The 13,132-nt window shown below is 46.8% G+C and overlaps 1 protein-coding gene across 3 annotated transcripts in view; it reads right to left on the minus strand.

Annotated features, from left to right (window-relative positions):
* LOC136626360 (cationic trypsin-3-like) overlaps positions 1–13,132 on the minus strand; it is a 39,402-nt gene that overhangs the window by 14,674 nt on the left and 11,596 nt on the right. For 2 of the 3 annotated variants that reach the window (XM_066601346.1, XM_066601347.1), the window contains exons 2-4: positions 6,473–6,634; positions 5,745–5,904; positions 5,413–5,666 (exon numbers count right to left, since the gene is read on the minus strand). In XM_066601346.1, coding sequence (XP_066457443.1) covers positions 5,413–5,666; positions 5,745–5,904; positions 6,473–6,512 — 454 coding nt within the window. In that variant the 5' untranslated portion in view covers positions 6,513–6,634. Of the gene's footprint in view, positions 1–5,412; positions 5,667–5,744; positions 5,905–6,472; positions 6,635–8,429; positions 8,557–13,132 lie in introns of those variants that run through there. The other variant, XM_066601348.1, reaches the window with a different exon arrangement.

The following is a 13,132-nucleotide window of genomic DNA, read 5'->3' on the forward strand; positions in this document are numbered from 1 at the left end:
CTCCGGTTTGCACCCCTGCCTCTCCCCCTGTGCCCCAACCTGCCACTGAGATGCAACCCCCCTCTCAGGACACAGGCACTACCGCCTCATGGCCTGCACCCACACCCTCATCTCCGCTGTCCTCGGCCCCATCCAGCAGTGTAGTTCAGCGCACCGTTCAGCCGTCGCTTGCGCAAGTGTTCGAGCGCGAGCGCAAGCGCAAGTACGCCGCCACGCACCCGCACGCTCAAACGTTAACCGTCCGCATCGCAAAATTCATCAGCCTTGAGATGCTGCCGTATAGGGTTGTGGAAACGGAGTCCTTCAAAAGTATCATGGAGGCGGCGGCCCCGCGCTACTCAGTTCCCAGTCGCCACTACTTTTCCCGATGTGCCGTCCCAGCCCTGCACGACCACGTCTCCCGCAACATTGTGCGCGCCCTCACCAACGCGGTTACTGCCACGGTCCACTTAACTACGGACACGTGGACAAGCACAGGCGGGCAGGGCCACTACATCTCCCTGACGGCACATTGGGTGAATTTAGTGGAGGCTGGGACAGAGTCAGAGCCTGGGACCGCTCACGTCCTACCCACCCCCAGAATTGCGGGCCCCAGCTCGGTGCTGGTATCTGCGGAGGTGTATGCTTCCTCCACTAAAGCACCCTCCTCCTCCTCCTCCTCCTCTGTCTCACAATCTAGATGTGTTAGCAGCAGCATGTCGCCAGCAGTCGGTGTCACGCGGTGTGGCAGCACAGCGGTGGGCAAGCGTCAGCAGGCCGTGCTGAAACTACTCAGCTTAGGCGATAAGAGGCACACGGCCCACGAACTGCTGCAGGGTCTGACACAGCAGACCGACCGCTGGCTTGCGCCGCTGAGCCTCCAACCGGGCATGGTCGTGTGTGACAACGGCCGTAACCTGGTGGCGGCTCTGCAGCTCGGCAGCCTCACGCACGTGCCATGCCTGGCCCACGTCTTTAATTTGGTGGTTCAGCGGTTTCTGAAAAGCTACCCACGCTTGTCAGACCTGCTCGTAAAGGCGCGCCGGCTCTGCGCACATTTCCGCAAGTCCCACACGGACGCTGCCACCCTGCGCACCCTGCAACATCACTTTAAGCTGCCAGTGCACCGACTGCTGTGCGACGTGCCCACACGGTGGAACTCTACGCTCCACATGTTGGCCAGGCTCTATGAACAGCGTAGAGCTATAGTCGAATACCAACTCCAACATGGGCGGCGCAGTGGGAGTCAGCCTCCTCAATTCCTTTCAGAAGAGTGGGCCTGGTTGGCAGACATCTGCCATGTCCTTGGTAATTTTGAGGAGTCTACCCAGGTGGTGAGCGGCGATGCTACAATCATTAGCGTCACCATTCCTCTGCTATGCATCTTGAGAAATTCCCTGCAAACCATAAAGGCAGCTGCTTTGCGCTCGGAAACGGGGGCGGGGGAAGACAGTATGCCGCTGGATAGTCAGGGCACCCTCCTGTCTATTTCTCAGCGCGTACAGGAGGAGGAGGAGGAGCATGAGGAGGATGAGGAGGAGGGGGAAGAGACAGCTTGGCCCGCTGCTGACGGTACACCGGCTGATTGCCTGTCATCCTTTCAGCGTGTATGGCCTGAGGAGGAGGAGGAGGAGGAGGAGGAGGAGGATCCTGATAGTGATCTTCCTAGTGAAGACAGCCATGTGTTGCGTACAGGTACCCTGGCACACATGGCTGACTTCATGTTAGGATGCCTTTCTCGTGACCCTCGCGTTGCACGCATTCTGGCCACGACGGATTACTGGGTGTACACACTGCTCGATCCACGGTATAAGGAGAACCTGCCCACTCTGATTCCCGAAGAGGAAAGGGGTTCGAGAGTGTTGCTATACCACAGGACCCTTGCGGACAAGCTGATGGTAAAATTCCCAGCCGACAGCGCTAGTGGCAGAAGGCGCAGTTCCGAGGGCCATGTTGCAGGGGATGTGCGTAGATCGAGCAGCATGTACATCCCAGGCAGTGCAACAGTCTTTAAGGGCCTGGCCAGCTTTATGGCTCCCCACCAAGACTGTGTCACCGCTCCCCAGTCACGGCTGAGTCGGCGGGAGCACTGCAAAAGGATGGTGAGGGAGTACGTAGCGGATCGCACGACCATCCTTGGTGACGCCTCTGCCCCCTACAACTACTGGGTGTCGAAGCTGGACACGTGGCCTGAACTAGCCCTGTATGCCCTTGAGGTGCTTGCTTGTCCTGCGGCTAGCGTGTTGTCGGAGAGGGTGTTTAGTGCGGCTGGGGGAATCATCACAGATAAGCGTAGCCGCTTGTCAACCGACAGTGCCGACAGGCTAACACTCATCAAGATGAACAAAGGCTGGATTTCCCCAGACTTCTGTTCTCCACCAGCGGACAGCAGCGATACGTAAGCAATACGTAGGCTGCACCCGCGGATGGAAGCTACGTTCTCTCTCACCATCCAAAACGGGGACATTTCTGCTTCATCAATCTGTGTCTAATATTCCTCCTCCTCCTCCTCCTGCTCCACCTCCTGAAACCTCACGTAATCACGCTGAACGGGCAATTTTTCTTAGGGCCACAAGGCTCACTCAAATAATTTTTCAGAACAATTTTTATAAGTTTCAATGCGCTTAAAAGCATTGGAACTTTAACTTGAACCAATTTTTCGTTACACTGGGCTGCCTCCAGGCCTAGTTACCACTTAAGCCACATTAACCAAAGCGATTAATGGGTTTCACCTGCCCTCTTGGCTGGCCATGGCCAATTTTTGGGATGTACATTAGTACTGTTGATACAGCAATTTTTGTGGGCCCTCGCCTACAGTGTAATCAAATTAATTTTTAGCCCACCTGCATTACAGCTGACGTTACCTCAGCTGTGTTGGGCAATGCAATGGGATATTTCTATGTACCGCCGGTGGCTTCCTGGCACCCACCCAGGCAGTGGGTCCACAGGGAGTTAAACCTACATGTGTCCACTTGTAAAGAATCCCAGTCTGACTGGGGCATGCAGTGTGGGCCGAAGCCCACCTGTATTACGCACGACATTACTACCTCAGCTGTGTTGGGCAATGCAATGGGATATTTTTGTGTACCGCCGGTGGGTTCCAGGGAGCCACCCATGCTGTAGGTGCACACTGAGTTTTTAATACATCTGTACACTTCTAAAGAACCCGTCTGACTGGGGCATGCAGTGTGGGCCGAAGCCCACCTGTATTACGCACGACATTACTACCTCAGCTGTGTTGGGCAATGCAATGGGATATTTCTATGTACCGCCGGTGGCTTCCTGGCACCCACCCAGGCAGTGGGTCCACAGGGAGTTAAACCTACATGTGTCCACTTGTAAAGAATCCCAGTCTGACTGGGGCATGCAGTGTGGGCCGAAGCCCACCTGTATTACGCACGACATTACTACCTCAGCTGTGTTGGGCAATGCAATGGGATATTTTTGTGTACCGCCGGTGGGTTCCAGGGAGCCACCCATGCTGTAGGTGCACACTGAGTTTTTAATACATCTGTACACTTCTAAAGAACCCGTCTGACTGGGGCATGCAGTGTGGGCCGAAGCCCACCTGTATTACGCACGACATTACTACCTCAGCTGTGTTGGGCAATGCAATGGGATATTTCTATGTACCGCCGGTGGCTTCCTGGCACCCACCCAGGCAGTGGGTCCACAGGGAGTTAAACCTACATGTGTCCACTTGTAAAGAACCCCAGTCTGACTGGGGCATGCAGTGTGGGCCGAAGCCCACCTGTATTACGCACGACATTACTACCTCAGCTGTGTTGGGCAATGCAATGGGATATTTCTGTGTACCGCCGGTGGGTTCCAGGGAGCCACCCATGCTGTGGGTCGACAGGGACTTCACAATAGGGAGTTGTACCTGCCTGTGTCTATGAATTAAAAAGCCCGGTCTGACTGGGGCATGCAGACACCTTGACAGAATGAATAGTGTGTGGCACATAGGTTCCCCATTGCTATGCCCACGTGTGCAGCTCCTGATGGCGGTGGCACAGGATTCTATTTCTCATTGCTTCTGTACAGCATTGTGGGCTATCGCTCCGCCACTTTTAAAGAGGGTCGCTGCCTAGCCGTGCCAACCTCTGCAGTGTATGCCTGCGGTCCCTCGTCATGGCAGACGCAATTCTAAATAGACATGAGCGTGGTGTGGCATGAGGGCAGCTGAAGGCTGCGCAGGGACACTTTGGTGTGCGCTGTGGGGGGGAGGGGGTGCGGTTGGGCAGCATGTAACTCAGGAGAAGTGGCAGTGGAGTGTCATGCAGGCAGTGATTGTGCTTTGTTGGAGGTAGTGTGGGGCTTAGCAAAGGTATGCCATGCTAATGAGCGCTTTTCAGAAGTAAAAGTTGTTGGGAGGGGGGGGGGGGCCCACTCTTGCCGCTATTGTGGCTTAATAGTGGGACCTGTGAACTTAGGATGCAGCCCAACATGTAGCCCCTCGCCTGCCCTATCCGTCACTGTGTCATTCCCATCACTTTCCTGAATTGCCCAGATTTTCACACATGAAAACCTTAGCGAGCATCGGCGAAATACAAAAATGTTCTGGTCGCCCATTGACTTCAATGGGGTTCGTTGTTCGAAACGAACCCTCGAGCATCACGGGAAGTTCGTTACGAATAACGAACACCCGAACATTTTGGTGTTCGCTCATCTCTAGTAGTGTAGAGTGCTTCATGTAAAAGCACAGTATAAGGGATGAAGAACATTGGCATGAAATCTAATGGTAGTGTACTGTATGTATGGTTCCCTTAATACAGAGTCATATAATCTCAACAGGAATGGTGAATACCTTCCAAGATGAGGCAACTGATGTAAACTGGTAGACGTTTCTATGAGGTGGTACCAGAGGGTATAGTCAAAGATGTGGTCATAGAATAAAGCCAGGATCAGGACAGGCAGAACACCTTCATGCAAATTAACACAAAACTTGTATGACAATGTTTATATATCCTTTTAGTACAGAGCCATACAGATTATGAACTGAGATGAGGACCTTCCATTATCTATTACTTGGTACTATCTTCAGGGCCTAGCTAGTGGGGTGCAGTCAGGAATCAAGGCATGTATCCCAGGTGCTGGGCACCAAGGTTTGCCAACAACCCATTTTTTTTCTTGGCTAGGGTATTTAGGCAGATTGGGCATGCAAAAGAATCCTATGGAAGTCAGATAGGCAGCCTGGGGTCCAAGAGAATGTGGCATCTGCTGCCAATGATAGATGCATGGGGTCTGGGATGGTGACCACTGACAGGTGTAGACAACGGTGGTTACCAGTCACCCCATGACATAATCATAACATTGTGTCAAGTAGTCTAATAGAAGATGAGCACATTTAATCAAAGCAAGCCAAAGATTAACCTTTGCCATAGGTTCTCTTAACCATTTTGGGTTATAGAAAATCTAGAGGACCATACCTACCTCCATTGTGAAGTAGGTTTCCCCAACCAGAGGCTAAGCACTTGGTACCGGTCACACCACATTGACTGGGTAGGCTGATATTTTGGACCCAGTTATTGAGTATAGTGGGTAGGGAAAGTTTAATTAACATGATGTCATTCTCATGTCCAAAGGAATTGTATCCTGGATGACGAATTATCTTTGCAGCTGAAATTAACTGTTCTGTTCCTTCCACAACCCCAATGGTGTGTTCCACAAGTTTGACTTCGATGTGTCTACGAGTGAAGAGAATTGAGAGGTTTAGTGACAGGATTGGAGACTGTAATAAGGACAATATATCTTATATCACTTACGATTGGTAGCATTGGGCAGCAGAGACCACCCATTGGTTGTTAAACAAAGCTCCTCCGCAGGAGTAGGAACCAGCATTCAGGGAGACTAGATAGGGAATAGAGTTTGTGTCACAGGTCAAGCCTCCTGCGCTCCTTTTTTCTGCATTGTGGGGGAAAGCCGCTGTATGTAAACAAAACATCTAGATTTATATCATAAACCATTAAAGGGTCTTTCCAGGATGAAGAAATTGATCATAGCAGATCAGTGGGGACCCCTGCTGATCAGCTGATTGAAGAGGCCATTGGGTGAGTGCTTCAGCCCCTTAGGCATGTAATGTCACATTCATCAGTCACATGGCATAAGAGTAGCCCCATCACAATCAAGTCAATAGGATTGAACTGTAATGTCCTCAGCAGAGCCCCTATAAAGTGTACAGAGCTGTGCATGCTATGCAGTGCAGTTGCTGCAAAGCTCACCCACTTCAGACAGCTGATCAGTGGGGTCCCAAGCAGTGGACCTCCACCCTTCTGATGTTTATGACCCATCCTTATGATAGATCAGTATATTAGCTTTTGAAAACCCCTTTTAATAAAGTTCTACCAAACTGAATACTGTGATGCCCCTGTAAATACCCCAAAGCTTTCCTAGGATTCTTAAATACTTGCCTAAGGTGGCAAACTATATAGTGTAGCTGCAACTCTGCAAACAGATGTCCAGAGAGGAAAGAGTGAAAGTCTCTACTACTCACCAGCCAGTCCCAGGACTAAGAGGAGGAGAAGACACTTCATGTTGACTGATTGAGGACACTTGAGGTACAGAGATGCCTTTTATACTTGAACCACCTTGTCTTCAGATGCCGCCAAATGTCAGTTTTCACGCAGCAAGTCTCGTGCCAAACCCAGGAAATTATCTATTTGAAGAAATTAAGCAGAGGTTGGATTTGGCTTAATCCCCTCCCATTGCGAGCAATTTAGAGTTATTGGTTAAAGTTTGTTCATCCCAATTTTTTTTTTTTTACAATTATATAAGGGCTTGTTTTTTTTTTTTTGCAGAACCAAGTTGTATTTTGCAATGGTACCATTTAATGTACTAAGAAAAACAAAAAATAAACTTTAAAGTATTTCTAAGGCCCCAGTCCACAGACATGCATTCGCCGGCGGTAAACTGTCAGCGAATCACGCTAGCCGACGCTTTCCATAGCATTGCTATTCTCTGCTCGCAGCGGGCAATTCACAGCATGCTGCGAATTGCCCTGATTCTCCACAGCCAGCCTATCTATTAGATAGGGCTGACTTGCAGAGATTCGGCGACAACTCCTGCTCCCGGGCGGCAGAGCTCTGCCACAGGACTCCGCAACGCCTGTGTACAGCCGGCCTAAATTGGAATAAAATGCAGTGGCACCTTTTTTGGGTGGGGGTTGATTATGTAGAGTTCATGGTGAGGTAAAAATTACATGTCCATTTTATTCTGGAAGCCAGTATGATTAAATTTATGTTTTTTTACTTCGAAGCCAGTTCCAAATTTGTCATATTTTAGTCACAATATATCACAGAACACATCAGAAAGGAAAAAGTGAGACGTTTTTCCATTTCATAGGGAAAAAAAAAGTTGGGCCAGGTCTACCATGGTGCCAGTGTCCAGGAAGTGAGTTAGGGGTCATTTACACAGGACAATCACACAAATATCATGCAAGTTTGTTTGTTTTAATAAAATTTGTCACATCTAAATGCACAGCCACTATTTGATTACAGTTTATTGGTCTCATGTTCAGCATAAAAATCATTGCTGGATCGCTGACTGAAAACGTTTTTATGTAAAGCGCTGAGTGAGAAGCTGGAAAGTGACTTCCCCATCTAAATGCTCTGCACAAGCGCCAACTACCTAGCGGTGGTTTTGGGAGAGGAATGTTGTCCCTATTCTTGTCAGATGTAGGTTTCTCACTGCACAGCAGTCCTGGGTCATATGTGCCAGATTTTGTATTTTATAATGCATCAAATGTTCCCTATTAGTGAAGGGTCTGGACTGCAGGTGGCCGGTTCAGCCCCAGACTCGTCTGTGAAGCCATGCGCAACACTCCAGAGGGGTGACCCTGGGCACCTGGCTAACATGAAGAGCTGGGAGGGATGAGTGCCGTTTTGTCATGGCAGCACTTACCAGGCTCTGGTCCCAGAGGGATGAAATGCAGCCAAGGCCAAAGTGGGACTGTAGGCCAGCTTCGACACCTCTATGAAAGGGAATGCTGCCAATAAATGGGATGGGGAGTAGTAGCACTTATCATTCGTGACGCCACTGTTCCCACACACTGGTATGCTACGTGGTGGAGAAATGGACAGAGACTTGTATATAGGACTTTGGGTCTATAGGAACAGTTAGGGCTGGTATAACTTTAGATAAACTTTTTATAACAGGTAATGCAGATACAATTCACTGTAAAATGTTAGCAGGCTAAAGCTCAGAGGTAGCGAGGATACACGGGATGAATACGATCCTACAGTCCACATTATTTGTATGGCCTGCTCCTGCACTGGGAGCAGTCCAAAGGAGTAAGGGGGTGGGTAGGGTTCACTCAGCAGACAGTTATTAAAAAAGGATTAGCCAATAAACCCCCTCGCATGGCAGATGCGTGGGTGTCCAGTGAAGTACCTCTCTGCGGTGATCCTAACTATGGACGGCTGCAGAGAAATGCCTGTAGTGTGAACTGGTACCTTGTTTAGAACTTTTTGAAAGGCTCTCTGATGACGGGACTCACTCCTCTCACATCCACTCCAAACGCTACAGGATTTTGCTCCTCTTCCTCCATCTTCACCTACATGGAAGCTGAAGGTGCTTCCGTGTGAGCACTGTCGCAGGAAAGGTGGATCTCTTGCCGCTCTCAAACACACATTTATAACCTCACCTGTACCACATGACAAGACAAAGTGTACATCTACATGCAGGCAGTGATTTTATTACTGTTACCCTCTGAAGCACCTAGGGTTGCCACCTTTGTCACGAAAAACCACTGGCCATGATTAAAAGGGGGCATGGCTTGTGGCGTGGCCTATCACCGCATTTTTGCTGCATTAAGGCCCGGCACGAAGAGCTGGACACTCACCCTGTGCTCGGTCCCCTCACTGCAACACACACTGGATGTAACAGGACAAGGTTGCACAGAACATCTACATAAGACAAAACATGTATGACATTTATGGAGGGGACCAGGATGGTGTTCTGGGCCACTATACATGCTATTCTGATGGATGAAGTGTGGTTTAGCATTGTCTTACTGAAATATACAAGGCCTTCCCTGAAAGGGACGTTATCTGGATGGGAGCATATGTTCTAAAACCCCTATATACTGCTAAGCATGGATAGTGCCTTTCAACATGTGTCAGCTGCCGATGCCATAGGTATTAATGCAACCCCATACTATCAGAGATGCAGGCATTTGCACTATGTGCTGATATCAAGCTGGATGGCCCCTCACCTCTAGAGTAAGCAGAATGGAGTGTCTGGTTTCCAAAAAAAAAAAAAAAATTTAAAATTTTTATTAATCTGACCACAGAACAGTTTTCCACTTTGCCTCAGTCTTTTAACCCTTAATGATGTGGCCTTCCCAATATCCCCCCCCCCCTTTTTAAAAATCGTAACTCCTCTATTTATCTCGACGTAAATGGCTGAGGGCTTGTTTTTTTTGCGGGATGAGTTGCATTTTTTCAATGGTACTAATTAATGTACCATATGATGTACTGAAACTTTAAAAAAAAAATTCTAAGTCGAGTAAAATGGAGAAAAAAACCCCACGACATTCCGCCATCTTTCAGTGTGTCTTGTTTCTATGTCACACAAACTACACCAAAAACGACATGAAAACTTTATTTTATGGGTCAGTGTGATTGCTACGATGCTAAAAAAAAACCTTAATTTGCTGTATTACTTTTTATTTTTTTTCAAAGGCATTTAATTTTTTTTAATTATTTTCTGCCGCCATTTTCTGCGTGCAGTAGTCTATTTTTTTCTGTCGACAGTTGTGAGAGCGCTCATTTTTTGTGGGCATATCCTGTAATTTATGTTGGTACCATTTTTCATATACATCTGACTTTGATCGCTTTTTATTGCATTTTTTTTCTGGGAGACTGGGTGACCAAAAGTGCATTTCTGGCATATTTTATTTTCTTTTCAGACCACGTTCATCATGCGCAGTAAATAATGTGTCACTGATAGATTGGAGTTTTACAGACGCAGCAATACCAAAAATGTATTTTTGTTTTAGATTCTTTTATTATAAATATAGAAAAAGTTGTTATTTTTTCTTTAACCTTTATTTTTTTTAAATATTTGGTAAAGCTTTATTCTGATTTTCACCTTTTATTAGTCCCCACAGGGCACAACAACTAGCGATGCTTTGATAATCGCTCCTACAGTATGATGTAATGCTATAGCATTAAATCATATTGCGATAGGGCAGGCATTTTATCAAACCGCTCCACAGGGCAAACTATCTAATGTGTTGTGGATTTTCAGTTTTTCACACTTAGAATTGAATAAATCGAGTTGTGACCTTTACTTTTCCAATTTTGGACCTAAGGAATGGTTGTGCCAAATTTCAAGTTTGTACGACATCGGGAAGTTAGAGAATTAGTGTCGAGTCAGTCAGTGAAAAAAAAATGGCTGAGTATTAAATGGTTGAATTCCCGCTTGGCTGTCTTTTTGGTGAGTAAAAAACAAACACCCCTGAAAAAAAAAAAAAAAAAAAAAGCTTTCTGCCCCTTCCATGAAGTTGAATATATCGACTTGATAAAATCTGTTAGTGACTGCCATAGATCCGATATGCCCACCACCATATCTCTCATAGGTCTAAGGTTTACACACAAAAGATTTCCTACATCCGCTTCCACACCAAGGAGAAAAAGCTAAGTTGGTTTCATTTACATAATTTTTTACTTTTCTCCTCTTCACTCCTTGCTTTCAACTCCCCCTCCTTTGATAGTTCTACCACATGTTCATGAACTACTAAATCCTGCAGCAGAGAGGATACAGATTTTCAGCTTCACAGAGCAGATTCCAGCTGCCCCCAGAGGTTTATAGAGAGGCAAGATGTAGAGGGAGCAGAAGACTTCTTGTCATGATGACTCCCATACATAGCACACAGAGAAGGGGAGATCCTGCTCTCCCTACCTATCTGTAGCACACCCTCAGAAGTAAAAACAGTATCTTTGTAGGCATGTGCCTCTCTCCAGGTCTTCTTACTCCTCCTCCCTCCATCAACATCTGTAGTCAACATGTAACCTGATAACTCAGTGAACTGAAGTGTCTGTACAGATGTTATCAGTAAATTAAGTAAATAAAAAAAAAATTGCAGTTGGAGTGGAGTGAGCCTGATAAGCTATGGTACATTACAAATTTAATTGTCCCATGTAGTACTAGCGTTATTCTCAGTGCCGGCCATATGGACAGCAATTTACATGAATATAGTATATTTATGACAAAAGGGGAAGTGTATGCACACACAATCGGACACCATTTACACCTAACAAACCAAATATCCTATCACCTAAGAATAACAGAGGTTACACCAAACAGACTGAACATGCAGGGAAAGCAGGGCATCAGACCATACACCACACCAGTTAGACAAATACTTACCAATATACTAACACAAGGCAGCTGGGTATATTAAGTGTGAGATATTGGTTAGTATTTTGTACAAATTACATAAGCTCACAAGCCAACGTCAAGAGTCCTCATTACCCTGTGAGTCCCTACACTAACAAGATAACTAAGCCACAGGGGAAACCCTGCCTACAAACAGGGTCATAGTCCCAATAAGAACGGCCCCGCATAAAAACCTAAGGAACACCTGTCTCGCTTTAGATAGGAATAGGCACCAGATAAGGACATACCAGCAGGTGTCTGCACAGCTACAGACACTGAATAAGAACAAGACCTTGTTCACACCAGGTGTCTGCACACTTCAATAAGAGAAACCAAGTAATCCTGTACATATGATACATTTTAATGGCTAATAAATATATATGATGTTATAGCGAGCTTTCAGACCTCTCAGGATCCTTCTTCAGGCATAATGAAACCTGTCTGGACGGGGCATATATAAATACAAATGTAGACACGAAAAGGCACAGACATAGCGAGAATAATATGCAATTGAAATACTACCTGACGAGCAGAGAAATAAATACTTAATCAGTCCACTGTTGTGGAATGTGACAGTTTTGTAATCACTCAATTGGTGTGAAAGTCCCTCAAATTTGGAGGTTGCCAAGAACACAGAAGGGAAGGATGCAGCATATGGTATTCAGACAGTCATCCTTGGGTAGGTTATGATGGCATTTCTTTGTGGTTTTTCTTAGTACCTCTAGCTGTAAATTGTAGGTTACTATTGGAGGTACACAATTGTTTACCTACAGACACAGGGGAATCCCACCCTGAACCTCATGCATGTACACATTTACAGAAAAATACATAGTTAAAACATCCACACCCACAGATGTAAGGGACTAAGGTGTCAGTCAGATATCATGCCCATCCAATGGAGAAGGGACTAAGGCAGTGATGACGAACCTTTTAGAGATAGAGTGAAAAAACTGCAACCCAAAATTCACTTTATCACAAATTGACAACACATCAGGGGGCGCGGCTTATCACGACATATGATTTTACCTGTTATAAAAAGGACAGGGCTGTTTCAAAATAGACAGGGTGCAGATTTTGAATACAGGAATGCTGCAGAATTTGTCATGGAAATTTCTGCTGAGGACATTCTGCAGCATTTCTGCCATGTGTAATCATACCACAGCAGTAATAGTAACCCCCACAGCAGTCCCAACAGTAATAGTGACCCCCACAGTAATTTGTGAGCCCCAGTGGCCCCAACAGTAAAGCTATTAACTACTGGGGCCAATATAGGGGACACTATTACAAATAGTATCCCCTATATCAGCCCCAGTAGTAAGAGCACCACCCTGAGACCCACTGGCATACCGTGAGGGGAAGCAGGGGTTGCAATGGCGACCCGACCCTTGCGCTGAGGGGGCCTAGGGGCCCCGCTATATTCAACATGCACAATGTGTGCATTACCGGAGCTGTCAGCCGGAATCTAATTCTCTCACTTTCTGATGTCATTTTATATAAAGGAAACCTCCACCATAAACATGGTTACCTCCACGTGGCGTTTCCTGGGTAACGCAAAGAACCATGCAAAAATGGTAAACAGAACCGTATAGCGCTGGAAGGACTCCATATTTGGTGCCAGATCTGTGCTGGAATCTCCGTCCAGAGGTCCCAACACAGATGTGAGACCAGCCTTACACCAGCATGGCTGATATCACTGTATACAGGAGATGTATAGACTTATATACGGTATACCCAGGTTGTATATACTTATATACGGTATACCCAGGTTGTACCA

This window comes from Eleutherodactylus coqui, chromosome 4 (assembly GCF_035609145.1).
Source record: "Eleutherodactylus coqui strain aEleCoq1 chromosome 4, aEleCoq1.hap1, whole genome shotgun sequence".
NCBI classification, from domain to species: Eukaryota; Metazoa; Chordata; class Amphibia; order Anura; family Eleutherodactylidae; genus Eleutherodactylus; species Eleutherodactylus coqui.